Source organism: Athene cunicularia (assembly GCF_003259725.1).
Source record: "Athene cunicularia isolate RWA chromosome 1 unlocalized genomic scaffold, athCun1 chr1_part1, whole genome shotgun sequence".
Lineage (NCBI taxonomy): Eukaryota > Metazoa > Chordata > Aves > Strigiformes > Strigidae > Athene > Athene cunicularia.
This window is the reverse complement of record NW_020799091.1, coordinates 121,497,580-121,516,675: the sequence shown is the minus strand read 5'-3', so window position 1 is coordinate 121,516,675 and position 19,096 is coordinate 121,497,580. Positions and strand designations below refer to the sequence as shown.

At 40.3% G+C, this 19,096-nt stretch overlaps 1 protein-coding gene across 2 annotated transcripts in view; it reads right to left on the bottom strand.

The window, feature by feature from the left end:
* GRAMD1C (GRAM domain containing 1C) overlaps positions 1–19,096 on the bottom strand; it is a 53,516-nt gene that overhangs the window by 23,312 nt on the left and 11,108 nt on the right. For both annotated transcript variants that reach the window (XM_026843823.1, XM_026843827.1), the window contains 4 exons: positions 12,412–12,496; positions 8,558–8,661; positions 6,315–6,410; positions 5,116–5,196 (listed from right to left, as the gene is read on the bottom strand). In XM_026843823.1, coding sequence (XP_026699624.1) covers positions 5,116–5,196; positions 6,315–6,410; positions 8,558–8,661; positions 12,412–12,496 — 366 coding nt within the window. The remainder of the gene's footprint in view (positions 1–5,115; positions 5,197–6,314; positions 6,411–8,557; positions 8,662–12,411; positions 12,497–19,096) is intronic.

Below are 19,096 nucleotides of genomic sequence, written 5' to 3'. Positions count from 1 at the left end.
GCGGGGCCACTGGCGGGCATCGCCAAGGCGCTTGTGGCCGTGGCACCCCCACCACAAACAGTGGGAACGCCAGCGAGGCTCGGGACAAAGCCCGGGTGGGTCGGGATGGGGCTGAGGGGGTTTTTCCAGCACAAGGGGTCGGGCTGCTCAGCAAGCGGCTGGCACAAGCATCCCACAGCGGCAGAGATCAGTTTTGGGGTATTTAATCCTACCGAGGAAAAGTAAACATTAAAATATACAGCAAGGCAGCTGGTGCCAGCCTCCCTCTACGATGGGGGTTTGTTGGACGAAGCGATGTAGTGCTAAAAAAAAAAAAAACAAACACACGCATCCCCACGCTGCTGCCTTGCTTTCCCCTCGGAGCAGTAAACTCCAAACCACAACCAACCACCTCCAGCTGTTTCCATTAAACGGCTAAAACCAGGACCTAGGCATTCCATGGTGGCAAAATAGGAGGGAGGTGTAGCTTTAGACAGCACAACTTTCAACCTCAAATTAAAGGACAGAAACAAGGCCACTTTCACTTCTGTGGCCCGAGATTGCCAGTGCCTTTATTTCCAGTCATAAGAAAATAACTGGCAAATGGCTTAATGCCTCTAATTAAATTCACCAGCACGTTCTGCACCAGTCTGTGGGCAAATCAGACTGCCCTTGTACACAGAGCTCAGCAGCTTGAGGAGAGTAGAGAAACTTTAAGCTATGCATTTTAGGAATCTATAAAGCTGTTTCCCAGGGTGTTATAAAGTCGCTGTTACCAACTTTGTCTAAAACAGGATTCTCACTCTGCTCAATTATTCCTAGCTCAGCTAGATATAATGAGTTGCTAATGGTCACAGCCCAAGATCAAACCAGACTTGCTTTATTATATCAGAAAGGATTAGTTCTGAAGGCAAAGGAGGGCACAAATTCTCTGGGTCAGACTTTTGCTTCCGAGAGGATAGTTTGAGAAGCTCTGAAGCTTGAAAAGCCGAATCTAAACATGGGATTATTTTACCCACTCAATGTGATGGTTTATGCTAGGTTTTTACTCTGTTCTCTCCGTATGCAAAAACAAAGGCTACAAGAAGCAGCTGGGACACCTTTTTGTCTTTTAAGCTGGGAGCACAAAATATCAATACTTTGTTTCATACTAGACAGTTGGTGGCATGGCACAAGCAATACTACAGAATACCACTGACAGAAACAGTCACCCTTTTTTTACCCCCTATGGATAGATGCAGAACAAGACACTCAGTACAGGTTTACTCCAGAAACAACCCCTCACCACACACCACACTCCCACCGAGCAACTCTGATGTCAAACTCTGTGACTGCATGTTTGCAGGACAGGGGAGGTAAATGGCAAAACTCCCCTCTGACTGCCCAAACATGAAGGTCACTATCGACCCAAGCCCTCTTTGATCTCTAAAACAACCTTCTGTTGCACACAAAGGTGCAAATAAACAACTCTTTCACAACCTTCCCTGAAAAGCTGTCAGGGAAGGCAGAACTGCTGCCCTAGTAAATGTTTGCCACAAGAACCTCAGCTCATCAGAAATTCTGGTCCCTTTTTGCACCTCTAGACTTACCTGCTACAATGTCCCCGGAGACAGGTGCAAATCTCTACCCAGCAAAGCATAAGAAGAACAGGAAAATAAATCCAACTCTATGGAAAAGGACTCATGGGAACTGAGACTGATTAAGTTAAGATCTTGTTCCATTAGAAATAAGGAGCGCTGTGTTCGTTTGGGATTTGAATGACCTGCCTAATTAGATTTTAATTTGTTCCTTCCCCCTTCAACTGAAAGGACATTTGACACCCATAAGCTTTAGGAAAATAAAGCAAAAGAATAAACACCATTGCTCTTACTGTCAACAGCAGTCATTAGTAAACTTGTTTTACAAATCTGGAAAGCCTCTTGCAAAACAGGAATTTTGGCTGATTTTATAAGCTGATGTATTATTGAAAGCCTCAGTGGATGTGGAAGCAGCTATCTGTTTTATCAAGATTGGTGTCATGTCTCTTCCAGACCTACATTAATGACTATTTTCCATGATGCTTCCCCTTCAACCAGGAGCATTTAAAAAACAATGGCAAGGTAAAAGCATAAGAGACTCACTCTGAGCACATTTTACAATAGGACTGTAAAAAAAAAAAAAAAAAGTGGAATTTTCCTTGAAAGAAAGAAGTCTTTACATGGACATTTTAAGAAAATAGCCTAAGAATGGACTATCTTAAGATGAAGGTACCCATTGATTCCCACAAGAATGAGCTGAAGGGCACCAAATGCACAGTAATGCACTCTGAGCAAGATCCAAATGAGAAGCTATGAGCTAGAGAATTACAACTCAGCCAAGGGGACCAGGAGTTCTACCAGAATAGTTCCACAAAGTTGGGGGAAAGCACCTTGATGGCTGAAGTAAGTTTAGGCATGTAACCATTTGCTGGTTTTCTTATGCAACACAAGTCATCTGGCAAACTTTACACAAATCTACTTGTTCCAACTGTCTAGGACATGTGATACTTAAAAGGTAGAAGGCAGAATGGCCACAAGATGGAGATCTGGGAAAGGGCATGCTGACCCTACCGAGTATCCTGTGGGTGGTGAAACCTTAAGGTGTTTCAGGTAAAGCAGACAGGTCACTCTTCAGAGGTGAAACCTCGTAACATGAAATCTATGCCCAGGAAACACTGATGAGGCCAGAGCCAGTGACTGAAAGTTACCTCTGCACAAACATGGTTTGAAGCAAACACTCCATCCCCTGGATCCAAATCCTGGAAATTAAGATTATTCATCATCAAGTGGCATAAAACAGCACTTGCAACAGCTGCATTCAGAGCTACACTCCAGATGACACCAGAACGACTTTATTTCACAATGTAACAGTTGGATGGTGTCTTCACATCTAGCAGACGCACTCCAGATAACAACTAAATTATCCTCAGGCTTCAAAACATTTAACTATCTGCACAGGATACATTAAAACCAGCTCCTTTTGGAACTGGTTCCAGAGTGAGACTTGTTTTTTTTTGGTCACAAGCCTTACAAATGCTAATGAGATCCCTTTGACCACTGGAGCCCAGAAACACCAGGCTTCATGTATTCAGGGCACTGCATATCATGCCAGAGCCTCAGACATATGAGATCTCTCAAATGTATTCTGTCCCTGCCATGAGGTGGTAGGAAGAAAGCAGCAAAACTGCTTGGATGCACCAAGGGCTTTCTTTTATCAACAGGTAGGTGGAAAGCTGCCATTGTAGTGGAGTCAGTGGATCCAGCTCTAGCAACTTCAGTTTCTACTTTCAACTCCTCAGCACCCCTCTACAGCTTGATCTAGTTTGGTAAAGCTGTAAAGAATCATCAAGCAGGCTGACAGGTGCCTCCAACACATTCTAGCTGAGAATTAGAAATTACTATGTTGCAGAAGTAGGAGCTCAACCTAACAGAAATTCTGTTTCAGTAAGCAGCTCCAAAGAGCTGTTTTTTGTTAAAAAGCCCTACATACACCTCAAGGCAACAATCCATTTTACTGCTGAGAACCCCAAGTAGAAATTCACATGACAGACTTAACTTTCAACATACTTCAGTGAGGATGCAAGAAAGCTAATAGCATGATTAGATAGAAAGAATAAGAAGAGTACCCAAGCTACTCAGATGCACTGGTTCCTAAAACCTGATGGCTTAAGTCGTATCATTTTACACCCAGTCCATGCCCTCTACTTTCACCTCTATCCTTTAGTCACTGCTCCGAAGTGAAAAATTGTTCATAATGTGACACTCAGTGTCAAAGAGTAGAAAAGCACAGGAGAAACTAATACTGAACAGCACAAAGCTTGTTGCCTCTGTTCAAGCCCCTTGAATATGAATCCATACCTGAATGCCCATACATTCAATCTACTGCACCACGAACTAACCAACTGAATAGGGTAATCATCATTCCTGATAAACTCTGCCTAACAAAAGAAAACAAAATCAGTTCCAGTTGCACATTCCAGTCAAAAGATGACATAATACATCATGGATTTTGCCTACAAGACAGTTATCACAATCACAGAATCATCTAGGTTGGAAAAGCCCTTGAAGCTCCTCCAGCCCAACCATGAACCTCACCCTGACCGTTCAACTCCACCAGATCCCTCCCCCCTGCCCTGGGCAGCCCATTCCAGCACCCAATAACCCCTTCTGAAAAGGAATGCTTCCTAATATCTAGTCTACAGTTACAGTTAAATAGTATTTGATGTGAGCAAGAAGAGAATTGCAAGAAACATTAGTTTTGCCTTAAATGGCACTTCCCTTTATTTTCAGCTTTTTTTTGAAAAAAGTGCCTCTAGTCTGCCCTAAAATTCATCTAACAAAAACCACTTGTGTGGGTACTACATAGAAGTAGTTCAACCACTTTAAGCCTTTGGGGACCATTGTAGCACAGAGTTATATATGGATATTTCAGCATTCAATTGCAACTGTGTTGAAATATTTCAACAAGAGCCATAAACAGGAAGGAATTGGTTTTAAAAAAATGCATTACTTACATCGATGTTCTGCAAAAGCATCGGTACATTTTTAGAAAGAAGATTTGCTTAAATGTTCACAAATTGCAGTATAAATCAACTAGCAGAAGTTGCCAAAACTTCTATATCATACAGCCTGCCTCTGTTGCATTTATTCAAGGTCAGGGGAGTTGTAATGAGCTGATTGGCAAAGGTTCAGCTAACTTATCTGAGAAGGTGACTTTTAGCTTTTTCCTTAAAAAGAAAAAAAACTTTCACTGAAAAAGCCCCTTGCCTTTTTGATTACAAATTAGCCACAGAAAATGTGAAGTAAATGCATGCCGATTCAGTAATATCTGCTGGAGTTGGTAGTGAAGAAGAGAAGCATGCAACTTATCTTCACAGACAAAATATTCCATCATCAACAATAAAGTTGTAGGTGGCAGTATGAGAAAGAAAGGATGAGACGTTTATCTTGGATCTAAAATACAAAGAGCCGAAGGAGAACATCAGCTTAGAATTCTGTGTCAGAAGGGAAAAGCTGATTTCTTAAAGGAAAGTCTCTTATCCTCCAAAGACACATCTGCTTACATTAGAAAAGGATTATTTTGTTACTTAACCACAGGTACCAGTGCTTACAAGCTTACCTTATCCAGCAACACATTCTGCCATAAACGGAAAATACTGAGGTAACTTCTGTCTCTTGCACTGAATGATGTGAAGAAAAACTGCAGGAAAAACAAGGTTAAAAAAAAAAAAAAAAGGTATTTCAAGAAATTCAGAATGCTTCCTTGTGTCGTAAATATCCTAAGGTTTTCAGCAATGGCATGCTCCTCTCACATTCAACAAGTCTGGGCTCATATTCCTCACACTCCACACTCACTTTTAGTAAGAGTTAGTTCCCCAATATTCACATAGTATATATAAAGACACTGGCTCTTCTGGCCATCTGATTGCAATCATTTGTACCTTTGGCACAAAGAAAGAGCTCCCCTTCAACCAACTACACAAATCTTTCTCCCACTTTCAAATAGAAGGTGGAGTAAAACAGAGCTGCACATGCCTATTTCTTACAGGCCACAGCCCTTTCCATCCTTCTGCCATAGATTCCTTTTACTAATCTTTTCACATAAGTAGAACTGAAATTAAAATAATAATGAAAATAGGAGATCAAATTAAATGCACCATTTGCAGTATTAAAATCTTTCCCATTTGCAAGTTTGTTTAGCAAATAGATTTATCTTCCTGATGACGAAGGTTAATAATTAATCTATTGAGAACAAAAAGCCAAATATGAGGAATCACAGTTTCTTTACAAAGAACAGCTCCAGGTTCACCCTAGAAAGAAGTATCATGAAGCACACAAAAACTTTATGCATCACACTCTTCAGTTTTTCAAAAACCACACACACACCTACATTTCCCAGCACATACGATTGCATGTTCTATGGGTAGATTCCTCCTTAACTCAAACCCCATGACATCACAGTCCTCCTGTTTTCAGCAATTTTTTTCCAGGGGCACTTGAAATCAAGTGAATTTGATATTTTTGTCATCTCATTCTGAATTCATGCCCTGAACTTTTAAGCTTTCAAACGGCTTTTCTTGGAGAATAGGTGGGACAAAAACTCCGGTTACTGCATCAACACTACTTGGGGATTCTGCAATCAAACTAAAGCTGAATCATCAAGCCAATACACACAGGGACCAAACCATCAAGTCTGTCTTCTAATCCCTATCACATTTAAAGATTTGACAGGGAAGTTACTTATGCAAATTTAAAGCTACAAGTACTCTACCCTGGATTTTATAATTTAAAAAAAAGTTTTTAAATACAGGTTTTCACCTTCTCTCCTTTTGTTGCTATTTGTATGGCATTTGGAATGAGTCGAGCAGTCTTCTCCTTTGTCATGAAAGTAATATCCTTCAAGGCAATAGAAATCTAAGCAGAAACAGATTTAATAAGACATATTGAAAATAACTATTAAGACTAAAAATTTACAAAGGTGCAGAACAAACAAGAGGAACTCAAACCAACCCCAAACCCTGGGATGCAATTCAGTTGAGATCACAAAGGCAATTACTGTCTCCGCTTGCTAACCTCATGTCCTGGTTCAGCTAGGATAGGGTTAAGTTTCTCCCAAGCAGGGGGAAGGGATCTCCAGCCGGGTTATTCATACCATGCTGAAGTCAGGTCCAGCACAGCAGGGCGGGAAGCTTTCTTTTGTGGCTTTTGTCGCGGGAAGCACGCATGGCAGGCTGTTGTGTCCACTGTGGTACTTCTCTGTATATCTTGTCTTGTTTACTGTTATTACTGTTTATTGTTGTTATTATTGCTATTGTTGTTGTTCAGATTGTTTATTACACTGTTGTATTAAATTTCTCCTTATTTCAACCCCGGGGGTTTGTGCCCTACATGTGTCCAAGGATGGGGGAGGGGCAACGGCAACGTGGTCTCCAGTCCCGGCAGGGCCTAAACCACCACATCTTAACAGCAAGCATTCCAAAGTAGAAGCAAGTTAAGATGACTTAAGAGTAACCTCCTCTGCTTTCATACTAGGAAAGCAAGACGTTTTTTCTTTTACTGCACTCCTCCAGCACTCAAGGATTAAGGGCACAATCCCAGCCACATAGAAACCACAGATCTAAAAGCCAATCCCAGTCAGTACACTATATGTAAAGCAGGACATAGCTCAGTAACAGACTATCTTGCCTATGTCATCTCACAGAAGTTTGCAATCTAGTTCACTTTCACAAAGGTTTATTCGCAGTGCAGACACCACAAGGAAATCTTCCTCCTTGGGTGTGTTTGCCTTGCATATTAGTATCTGAAATGTTTCTATTTAGAAGAGCATGGTCTGACTAGCTGCAACAAGCCATTTCTGTCAAGCCTACCTGCTTCCCTTGAAGATAAGACTGTGCTAACAATCAGCTTAGAGAAAGGAATAACGGACAGTAGGATCTTGATTTTTTTTTTTCTGTGTGTGCAGAACGTCCTCCACTTTCTCTCTCTGCATCAACTTGGCCTGCTGAGGAGGTCCCAAAACTTGGCTCTACCATTGCAGTTGATGAGCTCAGATTGCCTTAGGATATCACTGAAAATATCACTCTGCTAGGCAGGCAGGAACAGGTTACCAGAATGTATGCTGTTTTAGCTGAAAAATCAGTCTTTGAGTAGTTTAGATATTCAATGGTTTCATTTCAGAGGGATTTTTTTTTTTTTAATCTGAAGTCTATAATAAGAAACATTCAATTATCAAACTAATCTCATGAAATTAATCTTGGTTTTCAGTTAAGCATTTCTACAGCTCCCCATTGTATTAAGTACATGAGCTATTTGTTCTTTCCTGTACTTCTGAGCACACATAGTAGAATTTGAAATTAATTTAACATATGAACAACCTCACAGCTGCAGAACATTGACACATCTCCATCATCTATTAACTAGGTTACCTTACCTTTCTCATTCACTGCCTCATGCTATTTCTACAGCAGAAGCAACAACTGCCTGAATAAAAAAAATTTTAACTCATTAACCTAATTTGACAGAAACAGAAAGCCAACATGTCACAAATATCTACTGTTGCTCATGCTGTTCAAAAGCTACAGACCACAATATAAAAACTTGCAGAGGTCATTTACAGATTCTCTTTAGCTACTCTTAGATGTTGATACTTACATGTGAGACTAAACCAAGTAAGATTGAATGCTGGAGAGTTCCTGAACAGAGAAACACCACATACTTATGCTCTTGGTCTTACAGGAGAACATGATGTGTTACATCCCTTTATAGAGCTACCCTCCTTGGTGAAGAGAGGCAAATCATCATCCAGATATGTGAAAGATCAGCTTAGCTTAACTCCTGAACTCCTTCCTATGCTCAATGACTGACTGAGGAGGCTTACTTCAGCATTCCAATGTCTCCAATGTTATTCTTATTTTACAGAGCAGCAGATCTGCATTTCCACTCAGGCTCTTCAGCACAAAGTTACTATCATGAGATTGAACAGGTAAGGTTTGGTTGAGGGACTCTTACATCCTGATAAGTACAGGACAAAGGTGGGATTCAAGTGAGCTAAGAGATCTTACTGTGGTCTCCCATCGGAAAATGTTGCTGTGGAAACAGAGCCAGTTTTCAGAGAGATACAAGCGTCCTTGCAGCAGGATATCCTTCTGGAGTGCACAGGCATAATCTATATATAGAGAGCAAGAGCAAGTTTACTCACTTATTGCAGCTCAGGTGACCCAAACCTGTTAACTTAAAATGAGATAAAAGGGTATTACAATACAAATAAAAAGCCATTTCTTTCACTCTTCATAAGTCTGTGAAGTCAGACTTGTACTGGGTTGCATCCAGAGCATTGCTCTGGGAATACCCCAAAGCCAGAGCTGATGTAAATATCTGTGTGAGGACAGCACTCCAGTTAGTGATCCCCTGTGCATTATCCTGTATTTTCAGAGAAGAGGTATCAAGCAAGATCAGAAGTACAGGGGAGTATTCATAAGTCAAACTTCAAAGTGCCTAAACAACAGAATGCACAAACATTTCATAGTATAACAGATTATACTGTCAACTCCTACATAACAGTAGTTCATATGTTGTAGTAAGATAATCGTTTTCCACTAAACAGATTCTACCACTAGCTAAAACTAGCTGCAGACTGAGACACTAAAAGGCAGCTTGAAGCTATCCAGTTCTTCAGGCAGGGGATATTTTCAGAAGCTGACTGTCATTTTTATTACGATACTGCCTCTGGCTGAAATATCCCTACTGAGAAACAGATCTCATCTAGAAAGCAATTACCCATCATCAGATATCTGCTAATTAAGAGCAAGAGCAGAGGATTTGGTTACGCTCTTTAAAAACCTGAGAGAACTTCCATAATTTCAGAGCCTGAAGATTCAAACAAAAGGAATTTTCAGAAGTACTACTGATAGAAAGTTAAAACAGACTCTTTTGGAATCTCCAACCTAAAAAAGGTTACCTTATGTATAGAAAATACCCAGAATGTACCTATTCATGCAGGATGTTAATGATTTTAACTTTAGAGGTATCAAAGAGAGTTTTTTTACTTTGAAAATGATTGTACCTGGTATTCTCTGAGCCAGATTTTTGACTCTGTGTACAAGATGATGAATATAGTTCTTGTTCAAGTACCAAGATGTTCAGGAGTCACTTACCATCCTAATTTGAAGGTAAATCTGCATCTACAGAAGCTTTTATTATGATTTTTTAAATTCTCAGGGGTTTTCCCCTCAATCAAGTAGAAATAAAGTTTCTTGCAACGAGCCCTTGGAGACATAACCATAATCAGAATTACATAAACTTAAAGAAACCCAAACCAGTAAGTTGTAAAGCATGTTTAAAGAGAAAAGTCAAGATACCAAAATGCTGGGAGAGCAGGGAGAGGGAAGACAGCAGGATTTGAGGTTAAAGACTTGAGGAAAGCATTACCAAGAAGTTTGCATCTGAACCCTATGTTTGGGGGAGGCAGGGAGGCAGACCTATAAATATTAGAGCAGTGGGCAAGTGATGAGCACCACCACTGTGAGGAACCTACACAAAAGAGTATCAAAGGGAGAGATTACCATTTCTCCTTCTAAGCTTTCAGATCCATTAACTTAAGATGCTGCTTGCAAACATATTCAGACAAATCAGAGTTAGTGGCACTCCTTTAAACTCCCATTTAAAAAGTCTAAGACCTCTCCCTTTCATTATAAGAAAATAATTGTATTTCCTATAATCTTTATATACAGTGCTCATTACAGTGGAATAGTCACTTCTTTTTTAACAGCTAAGAACAGCAACAGTTACAGTTCTTTTAATGAATAGCAGCAAGAAATTGCTTCTTTGAGCACTATAAAGCCTGTGATAAGTTTCTCTGCATCAAGCAAAGGAGTTCTTTGCTTGGAGGATGCAAAAAGTCCTTCCAAAGAAGCACTGTTTAAGTGGTTAAAAAAGTATATGAAATAATGACTTTGCTTCTGATGAAGCAGGTGCTACATTGTTGAGATTAACCCATAACTAAACCTTTCTCCAAGTTCTAAGCAGTCTGTTCATTGAATATGTGCTCCAGAGTTTGCTCACTGGCTTTTATATCAATCTTGTGCAAGGAGAAACATCAAAACAATGCTTTGAAGTAATATCCTTTCCTTCTATACTGAATTCAAGTATTTTAAAAATGCAGAAGGCATTTCAGAGGATAACTGTCTCCTCTTGAGGCTGGAAAAAGACAGAGGGATTTAACTGTTTCTGTGCAAGTGAAAGCTCTAACTTCCCTTCCATTAATCTGGAAGGAACGCACAATGCTGCAAGCATATACTGACAGGCTCTCAATATTCACTTCCTTAACAGCTGCATAAGATCAGAAATTAACTTTAAACGGTCCCCATGCCACTTTTGTACAAAAACAACACCTAATTCTTGGACAGTGGATTTGTTACAGAATGCTCTAGCAGCGCAGGCAGGCTTACCTGCAAGGCAAGAGATAAAAGAGGGACTAATGTGCATCACTGAAGGCAAAGGAGGTACGGTTGTACACTTGCTTTCTTTGGATTTTGCCATGGAGCAAAACAGCGACTCAGAGCTCAAAAGGAACATTTCAGAGCCAAGAAGTTATGCACCATAATCTGATATTCTCTGCCACCTGCTTCCCTCCCCATGCACTTCTCACCACCTCTGCTCTTCCAGCTGAGTGTTACTTCTATGCCTACACCCATGTCATCAGTATGTGGATGAACTAGCCTGGTATACTGGGCTGTGAAAAATCTCCACTCAAGGCATGAGACAGCCCTGAACTAGCAGACTTGCACAGCACACCACTAGGTAACATGCTCTGTGCTCAGCACTAGCCTGGGCAGTAACTACAACTACACAGACCAGTGTGTAGTGGAGTATAAAATGTTTTTATCTGTCCTCAATACACTATGTTGACAAACACACCTAAGTGCCCAGCATTATAAGTCAGAATAAACTGAAGATTGGTTTGTGTTTTCCAATAATCTCCTATGATGGCTGATGTGAATTACACACTTAAATACTGAATTTTATCTCCTCATACCACATAGCTGGCATTTGTCTCTGAAAAGAGGGGTTTTTTTTAATTACAACCACCCACTGTGACACTCAGTCCCAGAAATCACATTAATCAAGGTGCCTAGAGCAAGGGTCTAGGCTTAGTTCCAGGAAGCAAGTGAAAATCTTCTGCTAAGGATGCTCTACCTACTTAAGAGGGTCACTGGAGCAACATCTCTTACCTTTGTACCCAAGTACCAACCCATTTCAACTATGGAATCATTCTCTCCTCTCCCAACATCTGTAGCAACTGATTCAGTAATAACTAGTTGCCTCTTTAAAGAGGACTCAGACACTCACAGGGTAGAAAATAAACAGTTATGACAACTACACCAAGTTGGTTGTCCATGCTGGAAAGAACATAAAACAAATTCAGTGGTCTTAGGATTTAACTCTACCTCTGGTTCTTCTCACACTTGCATCACACAAGCACATGTTGAGTTTATGTGCTCAGTGCTCACCCTGACCCTGCAGAGTGACCTTCCTTTCCTGCTGGTCAGCTAACTGCTGTCAGGCAGTCACACTTCTACCACTGTCAAGGGTTTTGTCTAAAAACCCACTATATTTCTTTTCCTATCACTACTTTTAAGAGGCTCCCATCCCGTATCTAGATGAACTGAAGGATTCTGTATCCAATCCTTCACTTCTCAACCCCCAAAAGGTTGTTTGGGATTTTTTTGCAAAGCAGGCAGTACAGGAGAGGAGTATGGACCTGATCTTCCTTGAAGGTATTTGATGCTAATTCAGAGACAGGAGAACAGGAAGGTATCAGCTGTCGTTAGAATCTGCCAAAACACACCCTCCCCACCACCTTGGCACTACTACAATCAGCCAGAAGACAAGCACTTTTGGTGTGATTACATCTTACCTACTATGAGTCTCTCCGAGTCTGGTAGATGAGAAAACTGTCTCTTGAATTCCTCACTCCTATATTTGTAAGTGGAACTTGAGAGCTGCAACAAGAATGGTAAAAAGCTAAGCAAACATTTATTTTCAGCTATCAACAGATTTCATACTGGATGTGTAATTTTATCTTGGAGAACAAGTGAACATCAAAAGAGCAATAAAGAACAGGCGATATTGTGATCATCACTAACTTTATGCTTGCTCATGGAAGGGTGTGCTTCTAGTATTTAGGATAGCATGGGCCAAGCTGTTCCCTCTATCAGGCCAGATGCCAATTATCAGGGATTACAGCTGTATGATGGCAACCTGCTCCACTCTAAGGCATGAGAGCCCCTTCCAGGGCTAAGGCTTCTAGCACAGACCAAATGTAGAGGCAGCAAGGCAAAAATGCAGGAGGTGACAGAGCAGATCAAGGTCCTCATGCAGGCCCCCTAGCTGGACACAAGGACACAACCTAGAACACAAATTCCTACTTGGAGTACTATTTTGGGAATACTACAATGCAGTGAATTTTATGCCAGTTGCTATAATTAGATCTGTAAGAATAAAGGCAAAAGTTTCCTCCAGTAAGCACAAACAGCAGCATCATTATCACCTCTTGATTTCCTGATCTGTTCCACATTTCACCCCCTATTTAAAAATATAGCTGTCTATGGTTCATTTAAGATTCAAACTGGGCAGTAAACTCACAGCAAAGATTAATCTTGATGGACTTTAACTCCTTATTCTTATAAACAAATGCCCCTGCTCCCATTCAAAGAGCTTCAGTATGTACTCCAGAAAAGATTCTGCTTAAAAGCCCTATTTTTCATTTTGCAGTAACAAGGCCATATTTTTTTCTTAACGTTTTTGGTCATTTATTTTAGGGGCTGTCCTAACTAAATGCTGTATAAGGCAACGACTCAGCTGGACTATAGCTAAGACAGAAAGAAATCACTTCAAAGTGTTAACAAAACCAGGTATAAATATACTAAGAAAGACTCTTTCCCACCTTTTTATTTTTTTTTTAACCTTTCTGAAGATCTTAAGCACTTGGCTACTATTCTCTCCTTGAGCACCTGTATTACACCAAAACTTTACATTCACCATTAAGCCCAGCTCTACCATAAGGTTAGTGGCTACTTACATTTGAGTGGGAGAAGAAAGAACAAAGGAGGCAAAGAACCGCTTTTGACCATATGACCTCACAGCATGTTTACCAAAAAAACCCCAGTTTTAGCACATTCCTGCAGCACATTAGTTGGTCACTTCATTATGTCTGTGCTTGTCAAAACAATCCCAAAACAAAGACTTATCTTCAGCTTGAGAGTCTTTTAATAAACTAGTGCCAGCAGTGCCCCCACCTCATCAAGATGCTCACATTTTGCTATTTTCCACAGAAGAGATCTTGCTTGCAGTTCAAAAGTTCCCTGAACAAAACCTTACACACACATCCTACTGTGGTCTGTCACTACCTACCACTTGAGAATCAAACTCTTTGGCCACAAGAACACATAAACACTACTTCAAGGTCAGGTGTTTAAGCACATATAATACAGAAGGCGGCAAAGTCGCCCTGATTCACAGAATCATCTCGGTTGGAAAAGCCCTTGAAGCTCTTCCAGTCCAACCATGAACCTCACCCTGACCATTCCCAACTCCACCAGATCCCTCAGCGCTGGGTCAACCCAACTCTTCAACCCCTCCAGGGATGGGGACTCCCTCCCTGCCCTGGGCAGCCCATTCCAACGCCCAACAACCCCTTCTGCAAAGAAATACTTCCTAAGAGCCAGTCTGACCCTGCCCTGGCACAGCTTGAGGCCATTCCCTCTTGTCCTGGCGCTGGCTCCTTGGTTCAAGAGACTCATCCCCCCCTCTCTGCACCCTCCTTTCAGGGAGTTGTAGACATCCAGGAGGTTTCCCCTCAGCCTTCTCTTCTCCAGACTGAACAACCCCAGTTCAGCTCTTAAAAAAAAAAAGTCAATGTTACCTTCTATTACCATCAAAAAAAGAAAGTCTTTATGTCTGACCGGTGGTGAGTACATATTTTCTGTCCAGTAATAACCTCAGCATGCAGTGCAAAAATGCAGTGAGGGAGGGAGGCAGAAAACACATCCACCCCTCTCCTGAGAAAAGCAAGCATGAAAGCTTTAGATGCAACTAACAGGACAACATGTTAGAGATGTCCTCTAAGCTGTATTCTTCCAATTATATTTCAGCTATTTCTGAAATTAGAAAATAACATTCTCAGAGAGCATGTCATCTACTAAAGCAGATAGGCTATCATTTCTTGGCCTTGTCACATCATGCTCCAAAATGCATGCTTTTAACTGACTATCTGAAACAGGCATCCAACAACTGCGCTGCTTTGAAAAAAACTGAATTTTTTGCAATTACTCTGGAAAGAGACACGGGGAAAAAATGCAGTCAACTTGGATCTGTAAAGTTTCCACCTGTAGTTTCAGGGACTGTCCAGTTTACAGATTCATACCTCAACTGACTGAAGTCTGAGCTTGTGATGACAATGCTAACATACAAGGGGGGAAAAAAGAGCAAAACAAAGTTCACAATCTTCAAACCTGATTTATGAAGCCATGATGTAAGAAGCCATGCTTTTAAGGAGAGAAGTATTTTCTCAAACACACAAGAGATAAGAGCTACACTGAAGTTAAGCATTTTCGTGGTCATAAGAAAAAATTAACTAGGAAGAGGAGAACACTGCAGTATCACAGCCACATTTATATTAGTGCCTGAATAGCTCCAGGAATCCAAACTCAAGATAGCTTGAGTTTTACTTAGAAATTTAGTTTTTCTAGAGCATAAAACCTGCTATAGCTTGTCTGAGAAACCCCTGCTGGCATTTAGGAGGGCTCTTTGTCACAGGTGACAAACAGGCTATAAGAAATCCTCTTATTAATTGCAGATTTCTACCGAGATCTTAGGACATTTATAAAGAGCCTGCTCTGAATCCTTATCTAATTAGCAGAAAAAAAGTGAGCACATTGAAACTTTTTATCTTTTCCTTACTTTGCATGAAAACTAGCTCACTCAGATCTGTAATTATTACATACACAGTATGTGGCTTAGTGATTAAGAGATTACTCAGAGGACTTGGGAACAACAGGGACACTTTTAACATTACTGGCACTATCAGTTTCCTTAAAGTGAAGAAAATAAGACATTTCCATTTCTATGAATACAACATCTCTCATAATCACTATTATAATATCTAAGACATGGCAGCATTTGAGGCAGGTTGCCACCTCTGGGTTATAACACTCACCATCAAATATTAAAAGAAGAGATGCATAAATTTGGCTGTAGTGTAGCATTTGAGAGATGAAAACAGCAACTCATTTTTAACACAGGCACATTTCTAAGATTAATTATAAATCATCAGGCAAAGTTTGCCTGAGGATAATCTTAGGCATTGACGGGTATGCTATATTTAATCATGAAGAAAATTATTAAGTCCAGCCAATAACATATTAGCATTATTTATCTGAAGCCACAAAATATACCAGAAACCTGTAAAACAGCATAAGCAGAAAAATCTCTTCTGTGTCATCCAGAAAGTTTTCCAGAAGACAGTTATGTAAGAACCAGATACTACCTGAAGACACATAGCTATATGATTCTCATACCTTGTTTAGAAGTGGACCAGAGTCCAACTATATAAAGTCATGTTCCAGAAAAAAGTGTTAACTTAAATAGGGCTGAGTTATTTATATGATAGAAGCCTGTTAAAAAACAGCCTCCCTTCACATGTACATCTTCTAAGTGTGAACACTGCAAATAATTTGAGCCATTTAGCAAACTGGGGAGGAAAATTAAGCTACAGCTTCTCCCAGGAGTACAGTGAAAATGCTAATCATTAGGAAATTATTTGATTGCACATATCACTAAGCATGCAAATAGTCAATCAACCTCAACAGAACTGTGTGCACATTTCTTAACATTTGCTAATGACAATAATAATTTTGCATTTGCTTTGTTAGTGTTTTCCCCTAGTTTTTGAGATACCACAAAAAACATGTTACCCAACAGTTTCAACATGCAGCTATGAATACAAACAACTGGGAACACAACTAAGTTGACCTCACCGCTAGAGTAACACAACTTTGATATCACCTCCTTTGAAGAGATGCACACCTGCCTCCCGTTGAGTCTTGGCATCAGTTACCATCAAATAAGCCAATAAGCAAGCTGCCTAACCTACTCTCCTTTTATGCTTAGAAGCCTCTCCTAACCATCAAAATATGGTCAATGAGACATGAGGCTTTGCTCCTCTGCCTATTAGCAAGCAAATCCATGCCACTATCTCTACACCCCACTTAAAGACCACCTGATGTACTAGTCCCCAAAGACAGAAGAACCTTGACCTGTACTTTCCTATGAAGTTTCTAGACATGGTCAAAACCAAATTTGACAGTATTAGTAAGGTTAGGATTGAAGTACTTCTTAATCCTACACTAGCACATTAAAACAAACATTAAATATCCCGGCAAAAATTGTTATATTTCTACTGGATAAAGTATTGCTTCCCACCTACAAATTAATCTGAAATCCTTCTTAGTATCAGGAGAAAAAAAAAAGAAAACAGCCTTCAGAAGAACACCACACAGTCAGAGAGGAGTTTAATTTTATTCAAAAAGACTACATTAAACTACACGTATTCCTGAAATTTATCTGCTAAGGGAGAAATAAAAAAAACAAACCAGAAACAAAACATACCAACACCCCACTTCCAGTGAGTCTAAAGCCTCACTAGGCTAGAAGAGACCTAACAGCAGCCTCATTTACCAGTGTAAGGCAGACAAACATAAGACTTCATATACTCCAGAACACGTTCAGGCAGACTTATCTATAAACACAAGAACAACTCCCATGGCACGCTGAGATGGCAGTCTCTCTGCTGAGGCTACCTGTGAAACGTGCCAAGTCTGACAAGCTTTTCCATATGAGAAACGTTGATTGCACTGCAGCCATTTCTTCAGCCCAGAAAAGTTCATTATGACCATTCACCATCCAATCTAATCTATAACGCACAAGCCACAGCTATCTTGCAATTTAGCTCCTGCTTTAAATCCAGAGCTGCAATGACCAAGTTTCCCTTTGAGAAAGAAAAAAAAAAAAAAAAGTGTTTTACCTTCTTAAATTAAAAAAGTCATCCCGAAGGAAAAATCCATCCTAGCTATGGACAGTTCGTCTAGTGGTCTGTTGGTTCATCTTATCTTCACTTCGTGAATTATTTTCGGATTGTGAGCAAGTTAACCCATATCTTCTTTTGGGGTAGGGATTAAGCTTCTCAAGTCTATTACCAAAAAGATTTTTTTTGGACTTATTCTCATAGGTCTTCTGAGTCCCCTCCTATTTTCAATGTGCTTCTTAAGAGCTAGACGTAGCACCGCAGGCACAGAATCACAGTGGAAGCTTATGTCCACATGAGTACCAGCCTCCCTTATCTTTTCACAGTTCTAGGGCAGTTTTCCATTTCTCCTGGAAACAAGCACGAGGATGTATTTTGAAAGTGTCAGACTTGTTCTGTTTATCCTGTCACAAGCAAACAGTCTGGATCCACTCTGTTACAGCGATCTATTTTCACTAACCTTTCCTTGACAGAATCACAGAAAAATTTGGGGTTAGACATAACTTTCAATTATTGAATACTCATAAGCTTTACTAGCAGTAACTTACTGTTCTTTTATTTCTCTTGAAGCACAAAATCGTTAAACTCACACAGGGAAAGAACCACTCACAGGACCTGAAGAGCAACACCACCTTACTTAAGGTGACTTACTACACTGTGTACAATACACTGTGCAATTTGGGACTGGATGTGTACATAGTCTCTACTTTTGTTTTTTTTAAATGAGGAGCTATTTGATCACACATGATTATCCACACAGTTGTAATTCATAGGTCATATGAGGCATGTCAACCAATTTAAAAAAAAAAAAAAAAAAAAGAGAAAAACAACTGTTGCCAGGGTTGGCTCAGCCACTGTATTCCCTAGGAGCCTGTTTTCCAGAAGTTCCCATGCTCTCAAGGAAATGGACACAAGCTCATAGCCACAGTGGGAGGGAGAAGAGTTTAAGCACTGTTTTACTAACATTTATTATAAGCTCTTCTTCATTCACCCTTAACTTCTCTGGAGAAGGGAGTCTCATTAGCACAGGGCACTCCTAGTGGGCCACTGGCAAGCACGGGGCTGTGCACTGGGGTCATTATGTTTCCCTCTGTGGCCCGGCCCCCCTCATTCTCAGAGGCTGAAGGAGAAATAGATTTTAACATTTCTTAGTAACCGAGCAGAAGACAAACCAGGGACAGTTCTTCAGCGGCATCTGTGTACAGGCAGAGTAGCATCCAGTAAGAATTCTGGTGTAACTATGTCTTTCATCTGTTGGAAATGAAACATGTAAAATTTCAAGGAAGAGATATTAAAATACAGGTCCTGAGCAAATACTCAAGCTACTGTATTTTCCAGGGTTTTCTTTGTTTGGGGGTTTTGTGGTGTTTTTGTGGTGTTTTTTTTTTTAAATCCTATGAGATCCCATAAGCAAGGCTAGAGTCCCTAGTCCCCTCAAAATGAGTGTTACTATTAACTTGTTCTCACAGATGCACAGGCAGGCACATGAAAAATGTCAGACAGACTTATTTATCACTAA